Source organism: Monomorium pharaonis, chromosome 6 (assembly GCF_013373865.1).
Source record: "Monomorium pharaonis isolate MP-MQ-018 chromosome 6, ASM1337386v2, whole genome shotgun sequence".
In the NCBI taxonomy this organism is placed as follows: domain Eukaryota; kingdom Metazoa; phylum Arthropoda; class Insecta; order Hymenoptera; family Formicidae; genus Monomorium; species Monomorium pharaonis.
The window spans coordinates 16,025,020-16,051,299 of NC_050472.1; the positions used below are offsets into that span (position 1 = coordinate 16,025,020).

At 32.6% G+C, this 26,280-nt stretch overlaps 1 protein-coding gene across 8 annotated transcripts in view; it reads right to left on the bottom strand.

Annotated features, from left to right (window-relative positions):
• LOC105838696 (serine/threonine-protein kinase 16) overlaps positions 1-26,280 on the bottom strand; it is an 81,333-nt gene that overhangs the window by 26,266 nt on the left and 28,787 nt on the right. For 3 of the 8 annotated variants that reach the window (XR_004963908.1, XR_004963909.1, XM_036289003.1), the window contains exon 5: positions 25,679-25,709. The exons of 3 other annotated variants lie outside the window; for them this stretch is intronic. Coding sequence is in view for 3 of the 5 variants with exons in the window: in XM_036289003.1 (XP_036144896.1) it covers positions 25,679-25,709 (31 nt within the window). In the remaining 2 variants the exon portion in view is untranslated. Of the gene's footprint in view, positions 1-2,882; positions 3,029-11,839; positions 12,631-25,678; positions 25,710-26,280 lie in introns of those variants that run through there. 2 more of the 8 variants (XM_036289004.1, XM_036289005.1) reach the window with 2 other exon arrangements.

Genomic DNA, 26,280 nt, shown 5'->3' on the forward strand with positions numbered 1-26,280 from the left:
GGGTTGAATGGTGAAAATGCTGCCTCCACCTCCCCTCGCGCCACTATAGTGACTTCCGACTGGAGCGAAAAATTCATACTTGTTTCATCATTTTTTTTATTTTTATTGGTTAAATAATAAAAATCATAAGAATTGTTTTAAAAAAAATTAAATTAATATTTCATAAATAACTCGTGAAAACATTTTTATCATAATTTATATGGTTGAAATAAAAAAATAAATCCTTTGTTTTATATCAATTTATTTTATAAAGTGCGTAACATATTATTTTACAACGTAAAAAACATAATAAATGTGGTACAAAAACACATAAAAATGTTTTATTATGCATTTTTGTTTTTTTATGTTTTATTGTCCCATTCCCTTTACCCTCACGCTTTAACTACTCATCAATACACGTGCCGACATAAAAACTATTCATTATAACATTATTAAGTTAATTAAGACCAGAAAACTGTATAAAAGTGACTAAAACAAGTCAAGGCCACTAAAGTGGCTTTCTGTCTTGTGAAGTTTAAGATAAGCATATGATTGGTTTCAGAGATATAGAAGGTCCAAAGTAGATTTCCCATTAGGTAGTATGATACAATTAAATTTCTTCAAACTGAAATACATGTCAAAAATTATTTCTTTCACTATTCCAATGTTTTTTTAGGTTGCTGATTACAAATCTGTTGTCAAATTCAAGAATTTTATATTGCGGACATTATTATTAAAAAGTACGTTAATTTATATTCAAACTTGAATTTTAAATATAAGTTTTTCAATTCACTAATTGCAAACTGACTGTTAAAATAAAACTCAAAATGAAGGACATAAATATTGTTGTATGTAACTTGAATAATATTTATTTTCTTGCCTTTGTTGTTACTTTTGGATTCTGTTTTACTAAATAGATAAGATTTTGCTTTTGACTCTTAAAAATATTTGGATAGTAGATTTTATAAGTAATAATAGATTCTTTTATTTTCAGTTTCTGCTTTATTATATTTGATAATTTTAATTCTATAATATTGGAAAATAAATTTGAGCTACAAATTTATGTCCGCCATTTTGAGTTTTATTTTAATAGTAAATTCATAATTAACGACCTGAAAAAACTCCAAATTTCAGTTTGAATAAAAATTAACGTGTTTTTTAATAACTAAACCACAGACGCGCGCTTTGCGTGCGCTACTTAACTTTTTATTTTTTACTCTTTAAAAATAAATCACAATGATAATTGTATAGATAACCATGTATATAAATTTGACAGCTGTCAAAATCAATTGCAATACTCGCAACACGAAGTAAGGGCAGCGAGAGACCCAACAGCATCGCGGAAAAGCGGTGACATCTCTTTTTTACAAAATGACTGGAACATTACAGGTGCGCGCTATTTAGCTTTTTCCTTTACAAAATCAAATTGCAATAATAATTATATAGATAACCATTTATACAAATTATCTTTTGCTAACTTTATAATGACAGTCTCTCACAAAGTTATTGCAGTAATACTACTAATCAGAATTGCTGAAAATCGATGACAACATTTTGATATGTAAGACTATCGGTTTTATTCCTTTCTTTCTTTTTTAAATGTTTTAAATAATAACATTATATAAAAAATTAAAAAATACATTTTTAGAAATATATAATATTATTAAATCACATTGTAATAATACTATGTTAATGTTTTGCTCACTGAGCAATCTTTTCTTTCGGTCTTCTTCAGCCTCTCTCTTCCTTTCTCACTTCTTATCTCTCTCTCTCCTCGCACAACCTTTTATTTTTTGATTTATTCTTTAACTTCAAACAAAGTGTTTTTCTTCCTCTTTTTCTTCATTTAACATTGACTGTTCTTTATTTCTTCTTTAGATTTAATCTAAACACAATGCCAGGCAACAGGCAATAGGAACAGAAATAATGAAAGAGAGAAAGAGAGAAAGGATCTTCTTCTCTCTTTTTTTATTTCTTATTCCTATTGCCTGTTGCCTGCATTGTGTGATGGCCTTAAGTTTCGAAGGCAAGGAGAAGCGAGGAAATGCAGGACTAAAATAGCGCCGTCTGTCTGAACATCTATCAACTAATCTACCGCTATATATGCGCGTTTCATGCAGACCCACAAAATTTTGAGACACGTAATTTTTACCAATGCGTATCTTTTTTATTAAGATGCTTACGCTCAATCTGAAAGCATAGTATTGTTTCTTAATGTTCACTCGTGTACGAACCTGACTTGATTTATACGTACAAGGTGCACAACTTTTATATCAAGCACATTTTGTTACTAGTCCACGCCAAACGCCAATTAAAAAATTTTTTTTGGTTTTTCGTATAAAATTGTTACGTCCGTACACTGTAATCGTCTATACTTTAATTGTGGAAAAGAATTTTTAATTCTGTAAATGCAATAAAAAGATTAGCATTGGTTAAAATTGTCGGTAAAACAGACGACTTTAGGATCCCCTTAAGATGGCATCTTTATGCTACACGCACGCATGCACACATAAATTTTTTACAAACACTTTTAACAAACTGTCACGCAACTGTCATTTCTCAATCCCTTTTATTAAAACTCTTTCTTTATTAGTGTCTCTTTTATCTTCCTCTCTTCTTTAATGGCAATCTTAACTTTTTTATCAAACATACTTATATAATTTCGTAATATTATTTTCTATTTTATTATTACACAATATTTTTCCTTTTTATTTTCTCCCTTTCACTTTCTGTCTCTCTGAAATTAACACAATAGTAAATAAAAATCTGCTTTATGTCGCTTTTATAATATTAAAAACTTTATTTTCTATTTCAAAACAAAGGAAACAAATAATTCTTTGTAAAATAAGAATAGAGAATAAATTAATGTTTTAATACAATAGTAAATAGAAATCTATTTTATGTCCTTTTTATAATATTTAAAAATTTATTTTTAATTTTAAAACAAAGGAAACAAATAATTCTTAAAGATTACACTTTTTATTACAAACAATTTCTTCTTACACTCACAAAAAGTTCCTTTCTAAGTCTTGAAATAATTCAGCAACATCTGTAACTTAAAAAAAAAAGATATTTATATCTTTAAGATATTTATCTTTAAATGGAATAATAAATTACTTATTATATAATAAGTTACTTATTATAAATTATAAATTATATTATATTTTAATGTTGTTGCTTATTTCTTTTTCCCTATCTATCTATTTATCTATCTCTTTCCTTATTTTATATTTTATGTACTATTTAAAATAAAATTTTCATTAAAATAATAAATTATATAATATTGTAAGTTATTTCCTATTTTATTACTACCTGATACTTTTCTTTCTTATTTCTCCCCCCCTCTCCCTCTCCCCCCTTTCTCTCCCTCTCGGTGAGTACGCCTGTGTGTGTCTGTCTGTGGCTCCCGCTTTTGTTTGGGCATATTACTGCCGGTATCTGCCTTCGAGCAATTTTTGTTGCAGGCATACATGCGTTTTCGTTGCCTTTTACAAACAAATATTCATTTTCCTACCTGCTTGTCACTTTGGAGCTTAAATTCTAATGGGAAATCTTCTGACAATTTAACCTTACTTTTGGCTGCCGTCTTCTGTTGCGTGCTATCTGCTGATGCGTCTGCGCCACCTGTTCCTTCGGCACTGCACTGTTTGCTGCTACTGTGTGCTGAATTTGCATGCGCAACTTGTTGGAGCACTGTATCGAGAGTCATCTGTGGTCCTCTCGCAGTATCGACACAGTATAGAAAAGAACAGTAGGTTCACTCTGCTGAAAATCGTGCTAATGGTCGTCCCTTGTGCATGACTTGTGCGCACAATATGCACAACCAACAATATGGTGACAAAGTATATTGTGCGTGTCCCCACCAACGGGACCATCTTGGTGCTAGCGGCCGAAAACTTGCAATGATTGAAATCCGCGCACAACCAACAATATGACGGATCTTTTAGTCATGAGATCAAAGGCACCGACGCCGAGTGAGCTTACTGTTCTCTCCTATACTGTGGTATCGATTCGAGTGGCACCCGTTTGGCTACGTCAATATTGACCACGATCCCGATTGACCACGGGGTGGATTGGTCACGCGTCAATATTCGCCACGCGTCATTATTGGCCACGCGTCATTATTGGCCACGCGTCAATATTGACCACGTCACTATTGGCCACGCGTCAATATTGCCCACGTCAATATTAATCAATTTTTTTTTGTTTAGCGTGGAAAGTCGCAAACCCATGTGGTGCAGAGAAATGCTTTGTACACACACACACACGGAGGGGGGGGGGTGCGAAGGGGGCCTTCGGCCCTCCCTCCCGCACCCAACCCGTTTAAGTCGCTAACCCATGTGCATTGTACTGGAAATTATGTAAAACATACGTGGCCATTTCGGACGTGGCCGTTTCGAACGTGGGCAAATTGAACCACGTGCAATATTTCCCGTGGCCATTCCGAACGTGGCCATTTCGAACGTAGCCGTTTCAAACGTGGCCATTTCGAACATGGTCAAATTTACGCGAGGCCATTTCAAACGTGGCTATTTCGGACGCTCCCCAAGAAATCGATTGCGATCGCGTTGGAGTGCGAGTGCAGGAGAATGCAGGTTTCATTCTGGTTGCGTCAAGCCGTATTCGTTTACCAGATACGCGGACGCGTGCTGCAAATCGCTGTCTTTGTCACTAAATTTACCTCTTACACCTGTGGTAGAAAGTACCGCGCGTCCATTTGATTTCGCTAACATGGCTCCTGTTGACACTGGCGCGGGATCGAATTCGCAGTTGCATACTGAAAGTGACTCTGCAACAACTAACGCGCTTTTGCATTGTTTAACAGTTGAGTGACGGACGCGCAATTATCTGCTTTTATTGAAGATCAACAATAAACGAACAAGGAACTTAATAATAAACTCAGCCAGTTGAATAGCTTGGCGGATATTGTTGATCGTAACAGTCGTAGTATTGCTAATTTAGAGTAACAATGTGTGGCTCTCACTAACGAAGTCTGCGATTTAAGGAGAAATGTGATATCTTCTTACTCTGTCTTGCCGACTCAGTCTGAGAATATGCTTATTCTATCGTTCTATCGGGTCAGCTGCAATGTCTATTACCTCTTTGTCTTGTGTTCGTAATGTGTTCACGGCCCTCGACATCCCCGATCTGTTTTGTCACATTCTGGACGTCAGGACTGTCGTCAGTAAGCCTCGCCTGGGAGCAACCTGAGACTAACCCTCATCGGCCTCTGTCACTAATTCTACTAATTCTTATATCATTATTCTGACTTCAGGTGCCATTCGTGATAGTCTTATCTAAAAAACGAGCAAGACGAACTCTTACGCAGAGAGAGGTTTGCATAGATTCTGATAAAAATGTGTATGTAAACAAACTGCTTCCTAAAGTCACGTTTGAATTACTACAACAAATTAAGCGTGTGGCTAAAGAGAAATCTTACAAGTATGTCTGTGTAAAGAGCGGTCGAATTCATGTCCGACAATCTGATAGTAAGTCACTCATTCTTATCAATTCTAATGTTGATCTTGATAAACTTGTTTGACATACCACTCACTCCCTATCTTCGATCTCTTTCTGTAACGCTGATTTGAAGCCCACTCAATTTCGTGTAGCTCAGTTCAATGCAAACTCTTTACGCGCTCACATTGAATTTGTCAGACTACACTTTGATACTGTCTCTCACCACGTAATTTCAGTTTCTGAGATATGGCTCCATTCAGGCATCTCTGACGATCTTATTGCTTTGAACAATTACTTTTTGATACGTAATGATCGAGTCGGTGAGATGAGTAGTGGCGTAGCTTGCTATGTTCACAACTCGCTTAGAGCTTCAGTGATTGCCGCGTCTGTTGGAGGCCATGTCAATGACCCTGAATATCTAATTATTGATATTCGCTTGCTATGTGATGAGTCAGTGCTTTTTGCATCTATCTACAGGAGACCTAAGGGACATCTTTTTCATGATTTTATTGAGTCGCTATCTCGTTTCTCTCATCTGTATAAAAATATTATTATTGACGGTGACTCGATTTGTAATCTGTTCGCAAATAACTTTGAAGCAACCTATTTGCGTGAACTTATGTTTGGTCTATCATTAGATATCGTATGCCCGGAAGCTACTTATCACACTGCCACCTCTGACTCTTAGCTCGACGTATTAATTGTTGATGATCGTGATAAGATATTATCGTTCACTAAATCTGAATGTCCATTTATTGCTGGACATGATCTTCTGGAGCTTTCGCTTTTACTCTTTTACTTAAGATTGCAGTTGACATGAAGCGCTCCATCGTACGACGTAATTATAGGGATATAGTCGGTTCGGAATTTATTAATTTTCTTCACACTAATGTAAATAACGCTCTTACTGAAATTTATTTGGTTAATAAAACTTATGTACATAAATCCTGCACTTTATTAACCCATACTTTGCAGGTAGCACTTGATATCTTTGCGCCCGCTTGTGCAATTGTAATCAGGAAGCCTCCAGTGCAGTGGCTTACGATTGAGTTTAAAACGCGTCTTCGGCTTTGCAACTTGTTATACAAACAGGCGAGGCGTTCGAACAGTCTGCTTGATTACGTAAGACTCTTTCGCAATCAGCTCAATGTTGACATCAGGCGTGCAAAGAGTGAGTTTCATTTAAGTTCCCTAAATGATATTACAGACTCGGCTAAATTATGGAGAGAGTTTGCTCGTCTTTGACTTGTAAAATCAACTTTAGTTTCTCCTCTCCGTTTTTTCACACCAAGTCAGTTGAACTCTCGTTATGCCTTGGTTTCTTGTGCACCGCCGCTGTGCTATGTTAATTTTGTCTCTGCAGTTACTTGTCTTGCTTGTTCACTCAATCGACCTGAGTTTGCTTTTTCTTCTGTACTTCTTCATACGATTTACAAGCTTATTGCCTCTGGACCCCTTCACTCTTATGCATCCGGTTCTGATGGTATCCCTCTTCGAGTTCTACGCATTGCATGGCCTTGCATCTCATCGTGGATTATTGCACTTTTCAATCATTCTCTAGAGTCTTCATCGTTTCCATCAGAATGGAAATGTGCCCTTATCCGCCCACTCTCTAAGGTACGTACGCTATTGTCTCCGTCCGACACGACACCAATTGCAAACTTACCGGAATTGTCCAAAATTCTAGAAAAAATTGTGGCTGGACAGATTGTTGATTATTTAAATGAGTTTAATCCTAGACAATCTGCATACCATTCTGGTTATAACATTCAGTCTGCTCTTTTGCGAGTATGTGATGACATTAGGGAGGGAATCGTCAATAGACTCATTGACTCAGACAATTTTGATTTTATTCGACTTTAGTAAGGCATTTGATACTGTTCCGCATCTTCAACTGCTCGCTAAGCTAAAGAAACTTGGATTCTCAAATTCTGTGCTTGCCTGGTTTTTTTGGTACTTAACTGGTCGTTCTCAAGCAGTCATTGACGATGTAGGTAACTGCTCTGATTGGTTGCCGATGTCTCAGGGTGTTCCTCAGGACTCTGTCCTCGGTCCTCTTTTGTTCTCACTTTTTATTAACGACATCGGTAACCTTCTATCCTTCTCGAGTCATATGCTTTTTGCTGATGATCTGCAAATTTATCTTTCATGCTCACCGTCCGACATTCTCCGCGGGAGAGTGCTTCTTAGCCTTATATTCTAGTTTTACGAGTCTATTAAAATTAACTATTGGTGTACGTTACATATTAAGGTATTGTTCCGGTATATTTCTCATTCATATTGTAACAAACCTCCCGTCCGCCGGCATCACCGACCGCACACGGCCCGTCCTAATCTTTTTCCACGAACGACGAAACAATCTTCGTCTCCGTTCCGCGTATTTCCCCGTTGCTCTCCCAGCCTTCACAGGAGGGATCGAGCACGGAGAAAACCGGAGATCCACGAGGATCTCCGATCCTCCACCCGAGCAGGTATAAAAGGTCGCTTCGGTGGAGGCTGCGACACTTCTCGATCCGACCGTATCCTGGTACTCCGCCAGAATACGCCAAGAGAAGCTTCCTGCGAACCGGTGCTTAGGATAGAGCGTTCTCTGCCTTAACCAAGAGTTTATGGCACCGCTCGCATCTAACTCCTAGTAAAAATCCGATAGCAGAGGGTAGAACGTCTCCGCCTTCGCCGAGGGTTCTCGGCTACGGATTATTTCCTATCTTAATTTCCCGGCCCGACATATCGAGGAGGGTTCTCCGTTTCCTCCGAGAATTCTCGGGATCGACGACGCCGATATTCCTTTAGAATTCTGCAAAACTCGATAAGCGCAACGCCGAACGTCAAAATAAGACCCGTCTCGCGTCTCGTATCGCGCACCACTGATCTCGGGCATCGGCAATTACCGCCCGCCGCACCGCGCCACAAAACTCGAGCCTCTCGCCTCGGGGCATTGCCCGCCGGCTCGTCGCCGCATACCGCGACCGTCACCGAATACACACACACGACTAGCAAACAGCTGTTTCTAACGAAAGACGCGTTTTTCTGTAAACTTCTTGTACATATTGTAAATACGTTATTTTAATTAAAATATATTATAAGTTTTCGATTTAAACAAACAAGTCTATTGTCTCCGGGACCTATCCTACACCCGATCCCGGCGAGCTAAAGTCCGCGTAGAAAATACGGTCCGTTACATTATCAACGTTTAGTACTTTCCTCATGCCTCCGGCATATACTAGTCTTAGAATCTATTTAATTTAAGTATTAGTTAAGTTATAGATTAAGTTATGTAAGATAATGTTTTGTATGTACTTTCAGCCTTTGGCTCTTATGCTGGTCATAGATTATATTTTACTAATTATTGAGTTAAGTTATAGATTGAACCACTTTAGGTACCGCATTGCCCTTCAGCTTTCTTTTCCTTCTGTGGTCTCATTTGCTAATTCTCTGCTTATTTCACTAAATCTACTGTTTGTATGTACTATTATCTTTGCTCTTGTTATAACATTTAATTAAAATCAAGTATTAGTTTTAGTTAGATATTAGAATAATTTCGACATCGTATTGCCCTCTAGCTTTCTTTCTTGCTGTTTATTTTATATTTTTTGGTTATTATTATGCTGTATCTTGTATCTTTTGTTATATTGTATTTTGCCCTATAGCCTATGCTCAGGCATAATAAATCAATCAAATCAAATCAAATCAAATCTCTCTCTCTCTCTCTCTCTCTCTCTATCTCTCTCTCTCTCTCTCTCCTAACTCTCAATCTACTTCCCTTCTTTGTACAAAAGTCCTTGTTTCTCCTTATTATATACACTGGCGCAAATAAAAAAACGAGACAAAAATTTTGACCGATTTTTAAGCAATCTTCAAAGTGATGTAACTTTGTGAAAAATCATCCAAATTACATTTACTTTTTTTTAAATTAAAGGGCAAAGACTTTACTTTGAGAATCCTTAGGCGAAAGTTTGAATTATTAAGTGCGAACCTTTTGTATCGCATGAAAACCACTTTTTTTTTAATTAAAAAAAGTAAAAGTTTGTTATTATATTTCACAAGTTTCTCGTTAAAATCTGGCTAATATTAATCCAGATTCTTAAAGTTCATTCTTTTCTAAGCAATTAAAAAAAAATACATGTCGATACGTTGTTTTTTGTTGATTGCACACAAGTTTGAAATTTGCACTGCATTTTAGGGTATTTTAGCGAATAAATACGGTATTTTTTGAATATCATAAATTTTGAGTATCAATATGATATTGCACATTGATTTTATTCGTGTTTAATTCAATCATACCGCCGTCATCAAAGTGACCCGATGTGCACCACGTGGAGAATGACGGTGGGATTGTGTACATCATGTGGCTCCGAAATTCATCGGTGGAAATTAGTACTTACTGATCTGTAATATAACGGATAGCTGACGCACCAATTTCACTGAAATCAACAGAAAATCACATTCTATATCTATACTCATAAACCCACACATACAGGTAAACATACATATACACATATTCATACATAAAAAATAAAAGTTCAAATTTTATTTAAAAAATCAGCCTTTCCAGTGCCATGTGATGTACAAAATCCGAACATCATTCTCTACGTGGTGCACATCGGTTCACTTTGATGACGGCGGTATGATTGAGTTAAACACAAATAAAATCAATGTGCAATATCATATTGATACTCAAAATTCATTATATTAATAAAAAAATACCGTATTTATTCGCTAAAATATCCTAAAATGCAGTGCAAATTTCAAACTCGTGTGCAATCAACAAAAAACATCGTATCGACATGTATTTTTTTTAATTGCTTAGAAAAAAATGAACTTTAAGAACCTGAATTAATATTAGCCAGATTTTAACGAAAAATTTGTGAAAAATGATATCAAACTTTTACTTTTCTCAATTAAAAAAAACATGTTTGGTTTTCATGCAATACAAAAGGTTCGCACTTAACAAATCAAACTTTTGCCTAGGGATTCTCAAAGTAGAGTCTTTGCTCTTTAATTTAAAAAAAAGTACATGTAATTTGGATGATTTTTCGCAAAGTTGTATCACTTTGAAGATTGCTTAAAAATCGATCAAAATTTTTGTCTCGTTTTTTTTGCGTCAGTGTATTTTAATGTGTTGTTCCCTATTTCTTACTCCTTCTCTATTTATCTATTCATCTATCTCTTTCCTTTGCTTCTATAAAGATTAACAACTTAAAATTGTATAATTAAAAGATTTTTAAAATATATTTTTGAAATATATATATATATATATATATATATATATATATATATATATATATACAGTCGAAAAAAAAGCGGTACACCTAAAATTTGTCAAAAAATCACTAAACTTCCAATGACAATAATTACACGAGTAATAAAGATAGAAAGGTTTTTAAAAAAAGAAATTAAAGCTTCAAATGTCTACTTTAAGAATTGATTTAGTAAAATTTTGCGTAATAATTTTTTTCAAAATGGCGTATGACAAAGCGAGAGCATGCGAAATTGAAAAATATTGGTCCGATTTTGCGACGATCCATGGCGTGAGGCAAGTATTGCAACTTAATGGGATAAAAAGCATGCGATAGTACAGAGTTTCCCCTTCAAAATGCTTTTTTACTCGTCTCGATACGATGATTTTTCGTTGAGATACGCGCATTTAAAGTAAAAACTGCCTTTTTATTCAAATGCGCATATCTTAGCGAAAAATCATCGTATCAAGACGAGTAAAAAAGCATTTTAAAGGGAAAACTCTGTACTATCGCATGCTTTTTATCCCATTAAGTTGCAATACTTGCCTCACGCCATGGATCGTCGCAAAATCGGACCAATATTTTTCAATTTCGCATGCTCTCGCTTTGTCATACGTCATTTTGAAAAAAATTATTACGCAAAATTTTACTAAATCAATTCTTAAAGTAGACATTTAAAGCTTTAATTTCTTTTTTTAGAAACCTTTCTATCTTTATTACTCGTGTAATTATTGTCATTGGAAGTTTAGTGATTTTTTGACAAATTTTAGGTGTTTTTTTTTTTTACTGAGTGTATATAAGCATACATATACAAACATTATTGTGCAATGTTATTTCCTATTTTATTATTACCTAATATTTCTCATATTTTCTCTCTTAAACTCTCTTTCTCTCTCTTTCCGTTCCTTCTTTCTGCAAAAATCGCTGTTTCTCCTTCTAATTTCTTATCTCCCGTAATCGTTCTTTTTTTCTATCTCTTTCCTTTCTTACTTCTTTCTTTTTCATGAGATTTTAATGAGATTTTAAAATTTTAAAGATATTATTATATGATATACCACACACACACTTTACATATTATTTTAAAGTATAAAATTTTTAATTACTTATAAATTATATTATATTTTTATGTATATTGTTCCATATTTCTCTTTTCCTCTCTATCTATATATTTATTTATCTATCTCTTTCCTGAAAAGTACGTGAACTGTCAAATTAATGTTATTTCTTACTTTATTTCCTAATCTTTTATAACAAACAATTCTTAACCACTTCGTCGGCATTGACGCCATATGGCGCGGAAAATATGTGTGCACCAGGAGACATTAACGCCATATGGCGCACACATCGTTTATTTTTCAATTGGCTGGATCGATTTGCATGAAAATTGATATCCAAAGGTTTTGTGTCGCTGAATATGAATCCAAGGTTCGAATTCCAAAATTCAAAATGGCGGACCCAAAATAAACCAAATTTAGCAATTTAAAAACCCCTGTATTATGAATTTTATCCAAATAAATTAAATTAAAATATTTTCAGTCCGCCATATTAGATCCGCCATTTTGAATTTTAAAATTCTGATGTCTGATTCGTAATCAGCGACCCCGAAAGCTTTTAGACACAAAGTATCTTTAAATTACGATTACTTTTTTTTCTTGCCCACAGGGACACGAACAGTGACGCCTGCTGACGAAATGGTTAAATACCTTTCCTTACACAACAAACTTTACCTGATATTTTATCTTTTTGTTTCATCTCCTTCTCTCTCTTTCTCTCTCTCTCGAATCTTTTTTCTTCTCTCCTTCTAATAAAATTCATGCTTTGTCAGATGCGTAAAGTACGCAAACTGTTAAAATTTATTTTTATTCTTATTCCTTCCTTCTCTTTATGTCTCTCTCTCTCTCTCTCTCCTTTTCTCTCTAATTTGTTTCCTTTCCTTCTCTCTTTCTGAAAACTGTCAAATATGAAAAGTACACAAACTGTCAAAAGTTTGATTGTCAATTGTATACAGCAGCAGACGACAGTGTGAAGCAAGTCACACAGCATGAACTGACAACCAACAACCAACCGCGGAAAAGCGGTGACAAAATCAATAACACGGCTTTTAAAAAATAGATTATTATTAATGGTATAATTTATACACAAAACAACATATTACTTGAAATTTTTTATTCTCGCAAAGCAACCATCAAATGACAGCGATTTATCGATATACAGTATATATTTTATAAGAGACCTGTCACAGGTAAATCTTAATAACCTCTAGTGTTGAATTCATATACTGGACAAAAACAACGATGAGGCATTTTAAATAAAAAATTTACAATTCAGACTTTGCGTCGCGATATCTCCACTCGTAAAGCACGTAAAATAAAAATAAAAATAATTTTTTGATACAAATCAAACCCAAACTTTCAATTAAGCCTAATTAGAACTCAATCGGTTAATCGGTCGTTATTGAAATCTAATAATCTCGTGTGCTCACAAGTCGCGTACTCGCGTAATTATACAGTATACATGGCGATCTCGCGCTGCGCGTTCATTTGGCGCGAAACACTACCGTATCTCTTGAAGTTAATTTTAGAGAAATTTTCTTAACATTACAACTTAATGTTTCATAAATATATTTAAAATGTTACTTAATAATATTGCTGTCTTAATATTATTAGAATATTAAAAAAATATTTATTAGATGTTATTTAAATGTTATTAAACGTTATTGACATAACATTTGATAAATTTTTTTTTTGATATTACTTAATAATCTTGCTGTCCTAATATTATTAAAATATTTAAAAAAAATTTATTAATGTTTTTTAATGTTATTAAAATAACGTTATAAAATAACGTCTAATAAACATTTTTTAAATACTAATTAAGAACACAGGCACACAAAAAAAGTAGTTGGTCCAGCGGATCAGACTAGTCAATCCTTATATATTTTGACCCGCTGAATCCAAATCCATGGTCAGAATTGCAAAGTGAGCTCGTATTTCCTAACCTCAAAAAGAATTTTTTTTAATGTTGGTCCGGCGGACCAGTCTATCCTTATGTATTTTGACCTGCTGAATCCAAATCCAATGTCAGAATCGATGGATTAGCTCATTTTTTCCTAACCTCAAAAAAAGTTTTCTGGTGGACCAAACTAGTATATCTTGACCCACTAAATCAAAATTCAAGATCAGAATTGCTGAATTGGCTCTTTTTTCCTAACCTCAAAAAACATCTTGTAAAAGCAGTTTGGGATACAAATGTATAATCCAGAGCGTACAAGCTTACGTAAACACATTACCCAAGAAAAATTCAATACGTATGGCAAGTTTGAGCTTCTATAAATAAATAGCGTAGATTAACTCCTTTTTTCTATTATATATAACTCTTTTATTCTCAAAAGTTTGGATTAATGAACAAACTGAAACCTGGATGTTACAAGTCTGACGAGTGGAGACAATTCATCAATTCTTCTAAGACAAGATTGAAAGGGAACGTCCCAGATGCGCACAGTAATAAACGGACACAGCAGGCTGAGTGAAACAGACACAGTAACAAACAGACACAGACCAAACGGACACAGTAATGAACATGTGCAGTGTGCGCATTTGGTCTGTGTCCGTTTCGCTCTGTGCGCATTTGGTCTGTGTCCGTTTCGCTCTGTGCGCATTTGGTCTGTGTCCATTTGTTACTGTGTTTGTTTCGCACTGTGTCTGTTTGTTACTGTGTCCGTTTCACTCAGCTTGCTGTGTCTGTTTATTACTGTGCGCATCTGGGACTCACTCGATTGAAAACAATGTTGCTGCACAATACTAATGTATATGCCTCTATTCCTGTGGCGCACTCGGTAATGATAAAAGAGTATACAAACCTGAAAACAGTTCTTAAAAAAATTAAATACGCAGAACATAAATGGCGAATTTGTGAAGATCTGAAAATTCTCATTATATTATTGGATCAACAATGAAGTTACACAAATAATTTATGTTTTCTATGTGAATGGGATAGTAGAAATCGAACAAACTATTACATAAGAAAAGAATGGCCGACAAGGACGTCTTTGCAACCTGAGTCTAAAAATATCATAAATGAACCGTTAGTTGAGCCTTCAAAAGTTCTTCTTCCACTTCTTCATGTCAAATTAAAACTCATAAAACAATGGATAAAAGCTCTAAATAAAAAAGGTGAATGCTACCAGTATTACAAAAAAAATTTTCCAACATCTCTGATGCAAAATTGTGGGAAGAAATTTTCAATGGACCTCAAATACGTAAAATGTTGAAAGACGACAATTTTGTCACCAAAATGAATAAAGACAAAAGAGCGGCATGACTGAGTTTCAAAGGTGTCACAGAAAATTTTCTAGGAAACCACTAAAGTCAAGATTACAGAGAAACGGTGGCGGAAATAATGGAGAACTACAGAAAACTAGGTTGCTTAATGAATCTTAAGTTGCATTTTTTGGATTCTCATATCTTTCTACTATTTCCCAGAAAATCTAGGTGATTATAGTGAAGAACAGGGAGAAAGATTTCATCAGAACATCAAAGAGATGGAACATCGATATCAAGGCAAATGGGATGTAAACATGATGGCTGATTTCTGCTGGACGCTCAAACGAGATGTATCTGTGAAAGGAAAGAAGTGTAAGAGAAAGCCATTGCACAGAACCTATGAAAATAAAAGAGTTAGATACAATAGAAAAAGAGAGTACATTTTCTACGCTATTCATTCACAGAAGCTCATACTTGTCATACATATTGAATTTTCCCTGTAATGTGGTTACGCAAGCCTGTACTCTTTGGATTGTACATTTATGATCCAAACTGCTTTTACAAGGTGTTTTTTTAAGGTTAAGAAAAAATAAGCCAATTCATCAATTCTGACCTTGAATGTCGATTCAGCGGGTCAAAATACATAAAAATAGTCTAGTCTGGTCTGCCGGACTAACATTTAAAAAGAATTTTTTTGAGGTTATGAAAAAATGAGCCAACTCAACAATTCTGACCTTGGGTTTGGATTTATCGGGTCAAAATACATAAGGATAGACAAGTCTGATCCGCCGGACCAACATTTAAAAAAAGTTTTCTTGGTTAGGAAATATGAGCTAACATTGTAATTCTGACCTTGGATTCGGATTCAGCGGATCAAAATATATAAGGATTGACTAGTCTGGTCTGCCGGACCAACCGCTTTTTTTTGTGTGCCTGTGTAATATTACTGTCCTAATATCCTAAAAATATTTTAAAAACATGATAGACATGTGTTTTGAATATTATTAAACATTATAACAAGATTCAAATAGATAATTGCTAAGTTGCCAGCAATCAAAGAAATAATAATAAAACTCTTCAGTAGTAACAAATTTGGCATTTGTTTATTAATGAATTAATAACACAACGTTTCGGCCAGTCGATTTCTGGCCTTTATCAAGTGAATCTAACATTTATTACAAAACATGTAATAAATGTAAAAAATTATAAGTTGTAAGTACCGAACAATTTCTTCACATTTTCAATCACACAATAAAATCATTAAGATAAATAAGAATAAAATAGAGAAATACATACTTGTTTAAATTACGTCAACTAAATTAGCATCTGTCCATTAACGATTCGCGATAGAGAAACTTTAAGTATTGTTTCGGGGAACGTGTTAGAACGCTCGTCTATACTTCGCAACTTTGTCAGTCGAAAGAAGAGATCGTTGAAAGTCACGTTTAACATTAGTTAAAATAACTAGTCAAAAGTCTCTAAACAACGTTTATAATTCTGTCGTATATACCGTTGAGATTGTCAATATTTTTTTGCAGATTGATGTTTAATTTTTTAATAAAGAACATTTCCGCGATCTCTCTCTTTTCTGTTTCTCTTTATGTAAAATATTAGGTTTTGACTAATCAAACTTGTGATGTAAAGGTAAGCGGTGATCGGTAATCACATTGTAATACGCTAACGAACTTTTTATATTGCGTTGGTGTTCGTTAATTCTTGTTTTCATGTTTCGTTTTGTATGTTCTATACATAGAGCTTGTATTAAGGGGGCCGTCTACATTAGGAGGCCAAAATTAAGCACTTATTTATGATTTTTTTTAAATAAAACTAAGCAATGGATCTTTTTGCGATTTTTTTCACTTATTGTGCATGTCTTTAGGTACTCAAAACAATTTTTATTATAAAATTTTATTTATTTAATTATAAGTTGTAAGCAAAAATGCACAACCGCCTTAAAAAATTCCTTCCACATTGCATACACGATAACATCTACTAGAATCGATTGAAAGGAAAAAACCAAAATTGTTTGTAAAGTTTATGAGTATAGTTTCTAAGTGAACCTAAGAAAGCCATACATTTATTACAAAAAATTTATAAAAATGGCATTTTGAAAAAAAATTTGATTTTTTGTGAAAAATTTTTGACTTTTTTTTAAAATAACTTTCTTTACATGACTTTTAATTTATATTTTAGGTTCACACAGAAGATAATTTAATAACCTTTAATTAAAAAAAAATAGAAGTGGATCCGTCGATTAGTTTTTTTAAAATCGTGTACGCAGTTTAAAAAAAAGTGGTTTCGAGAAAAACGCGTTTAAAGTTTCCAATCAAAGAAAAAGGTTGATAAAAGCTTGCTAATGATTGTTTATCCGTACTTTTCGATTAATCTACTATCCCTGCTCCATATAAATGTCCTCAGTGTCATCATACTATACGAGTTTTGCATCAATCATGCATTTTGCAATTGTTATCAAACAAAAAAATGAGGAAAAATATTCTTTCTTCACGATAAATTCGTTCTTAAATATAAACTTTCAGACCATAATTTTAGATTCTAGAGATGACGAACTAAGTCATATTAAGTTAAAGTTGCAGAAAATATATTGTTAATATTTTGTATTCAACAAAATATATTGCAAAAATACTATTGTATTCAACAAAATATATATTACAAAAATGCTATTTTCAGCATATAAAATTAATCCATTCACTTAATTTACAAGTCAGTTGTATAGAATTTCGTACTTAATAATTATTTGGGTTGCTGATTATAAAAATAACCTGAAAAATATAAAATTCAAAATAGCGGCTACAAAATATCAAATAAAATAATTTCAAGAATATAACTTCAAGAATTTTTTTATCGAAAACTATGCACTTTAGCAAAAAACCGAAGGAAACCTTTTTTATTACAAATTTTGTGAAGAATATGGCAGTATTTTTTTATCCCCAAATTTTAAATATTTATGTTCGACGTCCGCCATATATTAGATCCACCATTTCGAATTTTTAAATTTTGACCCCGGATTCGGTTTTAGCGTGATCTAAAACATACAGATAGGACAAGATTTATCCGACATAATTGCTAGAAAAAATGTGCCCCTTAAAAGGATTAAAGTTTAATTTTTCTACAGTAAGTTTCCAGATCGTCCATGTCTGTTAAGATAAGGGAAAAAAGGAAACCTATTGGACTGCCAAAGATTTGTTCGTAAAAATTGCCATTAAATGAGAAACTGGTGAAGTTCAAAATAATGTCAATCGCATATAGTATTTATGATAGGTATAAATTCGTAGTTTTGGATATGTTGTTCCATCTCTTTTCTATGCCAGATAGGATAAGCTCTCTAGGAATGTTAGTGAACATAACATAATTTTATAAATATTCTTAAAATATTTAATAATATCTTAATACTTCTAAATAATTTTACAGACATATAAATTAAAATATTTTTCGTGTGTTTATGATACAAATTATGTTATAATATAAATTATTCAATTTTTATATTTTGTTCGTACATATTTATATTTATGTGTTGTATACACATATATCAATCAAAATAATTACGTCTTTGCGCGTTTTTTTAAATATAATTTCAATTTTTTGTCTTTTGTCTAGGAATTTGTTTTGTCTGTTGAATATCGTCTACCAATCATGTGTTTTGTGTTGCAACGTTTATATAATTAATAATATTACACTTTGTTATTAATTTAATGTTTTATGTATAACACTTTTTCATGACGAAAAAATTTCTATAAATATCTAAAAATATTTACTAAAGGTAAAAATTTGTAGGATTTTTTGTTTTATATAAATATTTTTTTTAATTAAAAAAATAACCACAAATTACTATTTTCTATTAATATTTTATAATTATATATCCAGTTAGCAAAAAATCATTGCTGCAACGTTATTACAATGTTATTCACTAACATAGTAACATTTCCAACTATGTAGTTTTTAATGCCGTATACAACATCATTATAAACAAACTTTGGCTTTAACTTGGAGATTTCAGTAATGTTGAAATAACATTTGAAATATTTTTGTAAATAATATTGCATTTATATTTTTTTAACATTGCGAAAATGTTAAAATAATATTATGAAAATGTTAAAATAACACAATTATAATGTAAAAAAAAAATTAAATTTACGTTGTTTTTCAACAAGCACGGTTACCCCACCATAGTCGCATTTGGCATTGCTTAACATCTGCGATCAAAGAAACGGTCACCCATCCAACTAAATTACCGTCACCGTTGCTTGACTTTAAAGACCTACGCAACCTAACACTTCGTGATGATCCATGAACACTTGATGCTCATAAATACATATTTGTTATAGATCAGTTTAATAGATGTTAGAAAGATAAAACTTGTAGTCAAATTTTTTTTCAAATGGGCTATTTCTCAATTACTAATATATTCTTTTACTTACAAAAAATATATTTATAGTAAATATAAATATACAGTTTTTTTTACTAATTTTTACATATGCAAAATAACATGTGGAATAATTTATAAAAACATGTTTTTGCTTTATTTTTTCTGATAAAGCTAAAAGTATATGATTATAAAATATTAATAGAAAATAGTAATTTGTGGTTATTTCATTTTAAACTTTTACAAAAAAATAATATTTATATAAAACAATAAAAAATCCTACAAATTTTTACTTTCAGTAAATATTTTAAATATTCATAAAAATTTTTTCCACTGGGTGTTATTTATAACATTAAATTAATAACAAAGTTAGTGTAATTATAATATAACATTATTAATTACAATATTACATAAACGTTGCAATACAAAACACATGACAAACACATGCTTAGCAAGCGATATTCAACAGACAAAACAGATTCCTAGACCGAATTTAAAAAATCAAAATTATATTTTTTTAAACGTGCAAAGATGTAATTATTTCGATTGATATATGCGTATATAACACATAAATATAAATGTACGAGCAAAATATAAAAATTGAATAATTTATATAACACAATTCATATTATAAACACATAAAAAATTTTTAATTTATATGTCTGTAAAATTATTTAAAAATATTTAGATATTATTAAATATTTTAGGAATATTTATAAAATTATGTTATAACATTTAATACCATTTAAAACACATGTATCTCATGTTTTTAGAATATTTTTATAATATTATGACAGTAATATTATTAAATAATATTAAAAAAATGTTTATCAGACGTTATGTCATAACGTTTAACACAACATTCAGAAAACATATTAATAAATGTTTTTAAAATATTTTAATAATATTAGAACAGCAATATTATTAAGTAATAATTTTAAAATGTTTATCAAATGTTATGTCATAACGTTTAAATAATATCTAATAAATGTTTTTAAAATACTTTAATAATATTAAGACAACAATATTATTAAACAACATTTTCGAAATATTTATGAAACATTAAGTTATAAAATTTAATTTTAGAAAAATTTGTTAAAAAATTTCTCTAAAATTAACATTTTAAAAACGTTGAACACACGCACGCACGCACGCACACACAGACACAAATGTTTCTTGTTTACTGGGTTTTAGCTTTATCAAAAGAAGAGAGCAAAAACATGTTTTTATAATTTATTCCACGTGTTATTTCGTATATATGAAGATCAATAAAAGAACGGTAAATTTATATTTATCTAAAAAAAAAATTTTTTTGCTAATTATGCACAACAAGAGCGACCTCACCGATTTCAATGACTTTGATATATATTGTCAGGGTCATTATTCTGAACAACTTTTCCCTATACATGTTACCGCCGCTCGGCCTTAGTTTTGAGTTACACATAAACATTTATTAACAAAAAAAGTTTAATAAATATGATACGATACTTCTTTGCTATGGTCGCACGCACCGCACGCACACACACGGGGATAGAAGTGCGCAAAACTACGGTGCGTGTTCCGTAGGAACACAAAAAAGCAAGTCGTATAATGGTTAACACATGTTTTAAGATGTGACGCTTCGGCCTTTCACAGGGCAGGAGAAGGGATAGCGGATAGAGCGGGGGAGCTCTGGAGACGAGACTACACTTCAGTTTTGTATTTTGGCAAGTAAACATCTCGAGCCAGTGCGAACCGAATTCTTTCACACGTGCGAATTGTCTTTGATCGACCGAATCCTTGCGAGATATTATTCGCGCAGTCCGATCGTTAGTTTAACCATAACCATTGTAAAGAGCTCAGTCTCTTCGACATTCATATACGTACGGGGCCCCGCGACGATCTTAGTTTTTCCAGTTATAAATAACAAAAATATTGTAATGCACTATCACGAAGGGTTTTTATGCCTACACGGCTTTTCCCCTAGAGCCAATAAAGGTCAATCCCTTTTTGCTCTAATTGCATCGTTTTTATTTACCTCATCCACCAAATTAAATCACGGAGGCTTCTCCATGTGGGAGCAGTTTCCAACTATATAGTGCGTATTTTGTTGAGAAATAACTATGTCAGTTAAGTCGTAATTTATCATTCCTCGTTACGAAATTCGAAAAGAACATTATGTAAAATATTTAGCAAAATTTCTATTTCGATGTTGTTATAATTTTCAAAAACGTATTGATGCTTTCTTTGATATTATGGCAACTATATATGAGTCATTTCACGGAATCCACATATGAAATTTGAGATTATAGTCACCGATTTCGTTTAAACTGCAGAAAAATATTTGTCAAGATGAGTTAAAACAACTTGAATTTTTTTAGATTTTTAAACCCACGGGATTAGTGGGGGCGCTGCTGTCATTTCTTTGACATATCGCGTTTCGACAACGCTTTGAAGTAAATTTTCACCAATTTCTTCTTTTCTGTTTTTTTTTCAAACGTGTACATTTTTATGTAAAATTTCCTGTTCTTTTCAATAAAAATATTTTCAATTCCCTCAAAATTAAAGAAAGTATTAAAAATAATGATTTTTGAGAAAAATTCTGTTTTTTTATATCTTCCCCAAAGTTTATTTTAAAATGAATATTTTCATTGGAAAGAGCGGATTTTTTTACATAATATATGTAGTTTATAGCTTTTGCTCTCAATGGTTAGAATCAAAATTAAATAAATAATCAAATTATATTTACTATTTTTAATTATATTTTTGTCTTTAATAATCATTTTTTATTAAGTCGTACAGCCATCAATTTATTTTTATTTTTATAAAGTTCAAAGATGATAAAATTACTTTTGCATGAGAGCATATCCTACCATGTCATTCAAAGAAATTATTGCGTGATAACTTTGATACTGTTTTGATTGTAGCATATCATGGCTCTAAAAATATTTTTGTTTGCTTTGACTTAAATCCAAATTGAAAGGATGGAAACATTTTTTTAGTTTCTTTTTGTGAGCACTTTGACGCCATTACAAGACAAAAGTGATGCAAAAAAGTTATAAAAAGGTATGCTCTTTATATCGATACACTTTAACGATTCTTACGTAAAGCGCTCGGCACATTTGATGGCAGCATGCTCTATTGATTCGTAACGCCAACTCGAAAAATGTACCCATAGATAACAGGAGTTGAAGAAAATAATATATTTTATATTTAAATAAAGTAATATTATCTTACAAGACTTGTAAGCAAATAAAAATATTTTTAGAATAACGGTATGTTACACACAATACACTGAAAGGGACTCAGAGTTATTATGCAATAATTTCTCTGAATTATATGGTATGATATGCTTATGCAAAAGTAATTTCAACATCTTTAAACTTTATAAAAATAAAAATGGATTGATGGCTGTACAAGAACTTAATAAAAAATCATTAATAAGAACAAAAATATAATTAGAAATAGTAAAAAATTTGTTTATTTATTTAATTTTGGTTCTAACCATTGAGAGCAAAAGCTATAAACTACATATATTATGTAAAAAAATCCGCTCTTTCCAATGAAAATATTCATTTTAAAATAAACTTTGGGGAAGATATAAAAAAACAGAATTTTTCTCAAAAATCATTATTTTTAATACTTTCTTTAATTTTGAGGGAATTGAAAATATTTTTATTGAAAAGAACAAGAAATTTTACATAAAAATGTACACGTTTGAAAAAAAAAAACAGAAAAGAAGAAATTGGTGAAAATTTACTTCAAAGCGTTGTCGGAACGCGACATGTCAAAGAAATGACAGCAGTGCCCCCACTAATCCCGTGGGTTTAAAAATCTAAAAAAAATTCAAGTTGTTTTAACTCATCATAACGAATATTTTTCTGCAGTTTAAACGAAATCGGTGACTATAATCTCAAATTTCATATGCGGATTCCGTGAAATGACTCATATATATTCTCTGAAGAATAAAAATAATATAAATTATATTCTTTTATTATTGTAAACGTTTTAGTTTCGTTTTGTGTGGAAAGTCGTGAAAGTTATGTAGTATAGAAAGTGTGTGGGCGAGGAAGGGGCTCCGTCCCTCCTCATAATTTTTTTCTAACTCCAACCTAACTAATTTTAAGTCGCTATTTGACCACAGTTTCAAATCTGACATCGCAACCTAACCCAACATAAGAGGATTAGGTTAGGTTAGGTTAGGTTGAGATGTCAAATTTAAAATTGTGGCCAAATAGCAACTTAAAATTGGTTGGGTTAGAATTAGAAATAATTACAAGGAGGGAATACGAGAGGAGCCCCTCGCCCGCCTACGCGTTCTCACTTGTGGCCAAGGACTGTCCCCCGTTCATGCTCATGTCACTGCATAATTACCAATATAAATTTTTGTGTATAACTCAAAATCTAAAGGCCGAGCGGCGGTAATATGTATAGGGAAAAGTTGTTCATCAGAATAATGACAACATATATCAAGATCATTGAAGTCGGTGAGGTCGCTCTTATTGTACATAATTACCAATTTTTTTAAGTAAAAAAATATAGCCATTGAGAATTAACCTATTTGAAAAAAAAGTATTAATATAAAACTACAAGTTTTATCTTTCTGACATCTATTAAACTGATCTATAAAAAACATGTATTTATGAGCATCAAGTGTTCATGGATTATCACGAAGTGTTAGGTTGCGTACGGTCTTCGAAGTCAAGCAACATCGACAGTGGTTCACAGTTGAGTGACCGTTTTTCTGGTTGCAGAAGTTAAGCAATACCAAATGCGACTCATAGGCCGGTATTCATAGTCAAATCTTATTTCAAGATCGTCTCAAGCAATGTCTTAAGATGCTAATACGGCTCTGTGATTGGTTGATGGCATCTTAAGACAGTACTTAAGATGATCTTAAATATAAGATCGACCGACTATGAATACCGGCCTATGGTGGGGATAACCATAGCCGCTTTCGCGACAAATGACCGTGGTCAAAATAATCCGTAAGCTGTAATTGGCCAATAGCTTTGATTGCTTCTTTGCTTAGTGCTGTCATCAATTGATAAGCTCTAGCACTGAGCAAAGAACCAATGAAAGCAATTGGCCAATCACAGCTCATGGGTTATTTTGACCACGGTCATTTTAACCTCGTCGCGAAAGCGGCTAATGTGTAAGGCTCCATATTGCAATATGGCGCCAGATTACCAGGTTTGGCTGTGAGTACAGCGAGAAACACGCTTTCCATAAGACGTAACAGTAAGGTTTCGACGCATTGGGCGACCGTAACCGTAACTGGCTAAATTGAGTATGTGATTGGTCAAAACCTTACTGTTACGTCTTACGGAAAGCGTGTGCCACAAGCCTAAGACACCAACACTCCGCGGCGCGAGCGTGGCGATAGCGACTTCCGATAAGCGCGAACAGAGAGACAAAGGTGGACTTTAGGCCGGTATTCATAGTCGGATCTTATATTTAAGATCATCTTAAGTACTGTCTTAAGATGCCATCAACCAATCACAGAGCCGTATTAGCATCTTAAGACATTGCTTGAGACGATCTTGAAATAAGATTTGACTATGAATACCGGCCTTAGTCTCAACGGTGAAAGAGCACATACGTGTATATTTCCTTTTCCAGAAATATAACCTTTTGTGATAACGAGTAAGCATATCATTTTCCCTCACGCAATCCTGATCATCCCTTACACATGGTTGTTGAGAAACAATGTAAATTTAATTTTTTTCTTACATTATAATTATGCTATTTCAACATTTTCACAATGTTATTTTAACATTTTCGCATTATTAAAAAAATATAAATACAATATTATTTACAACAACATTGCAAATGTTATTTCAACATTACCTCCAAATTGAAGCCAAAGTTTATTCATAATAATGTATACAATACATAATAATGTATACGTTAAAAACTACATACTTGGAAACGTTACTATGTTAATAAATAACATTATAATAACGTTGCAGCAATGATTTTTTGCTTACTGAGATATCATGGTCTGGTCTGTGATACAGATCAATTTTTTGTGTGGCAGTACAGCACAACAAAAAAATAGTCTGCAGACTAAACCATGATATCTTTATGTATTTTGAGCCACTAAACACAAATCCGGTGTCAGAATTGCCCCATCACTATTTTCCGCGTGCAGAGCAATAATTGCAATTTTGAATGTTTTTAGACTATTTTCTTATTTAAAAAAAAAGGTGAGCAATGGGGCAATTCTGACATCAAATTCGTGATCAACATGTCAAAATATATAGAGATTGACTAATGGAGTCCCAGTATCAGACCACTTTTTTGTGTGTAATTTTTGACAAAAATATCAGTTTGAAGTAATTCAATTATTTCATACTATCTAATGGATAACTCACCACTTTGATATTTCCCACCACTTCTATATTTCTGAAACCAATCATATGTTCATCTTAAAATTTTCCCTGAATTATTGTCTCATCAATACTAATCATTTGACATAAAATTCAATTCAAAATGCGAGTGCCCAACGCGATTTTTGTGGTGACTCTTTGCAGGAGCAATCAATTAAGAAAAATTAATATAAATTTAACGTTGTTGAAAAAAACATCCGTACTTGAACGGATTGAATTCAACGTTGCTATGTCTTTAACATTCTTTCAATGTTCTGTGCTGTATAAGTTATGTTAACCCTTGGTTGTATTGTGGGTCCAATGAACCTATGCATTAATTTGACAACGTTCAACATTCTTAAAAATCAACAATTTTCAAAAACGTTAAAAACGTTAAAAAAATTTTTTAACTACTAAAGATTAAGATAGATCTTTAAAGTAAGAAACATGAATCGGGCCAAATGCGACCTCCAAAAATCGGAATAAAACCGACCCCTCCCATTTTCTGTTTTTTTTTGTATTTTTTAATATACAGGAAGTATTTTTTTAATGTTTAAAAATTTTTGAAGTTGATTCTTATATTACGCAAAACACCACTGCAGCTGTTA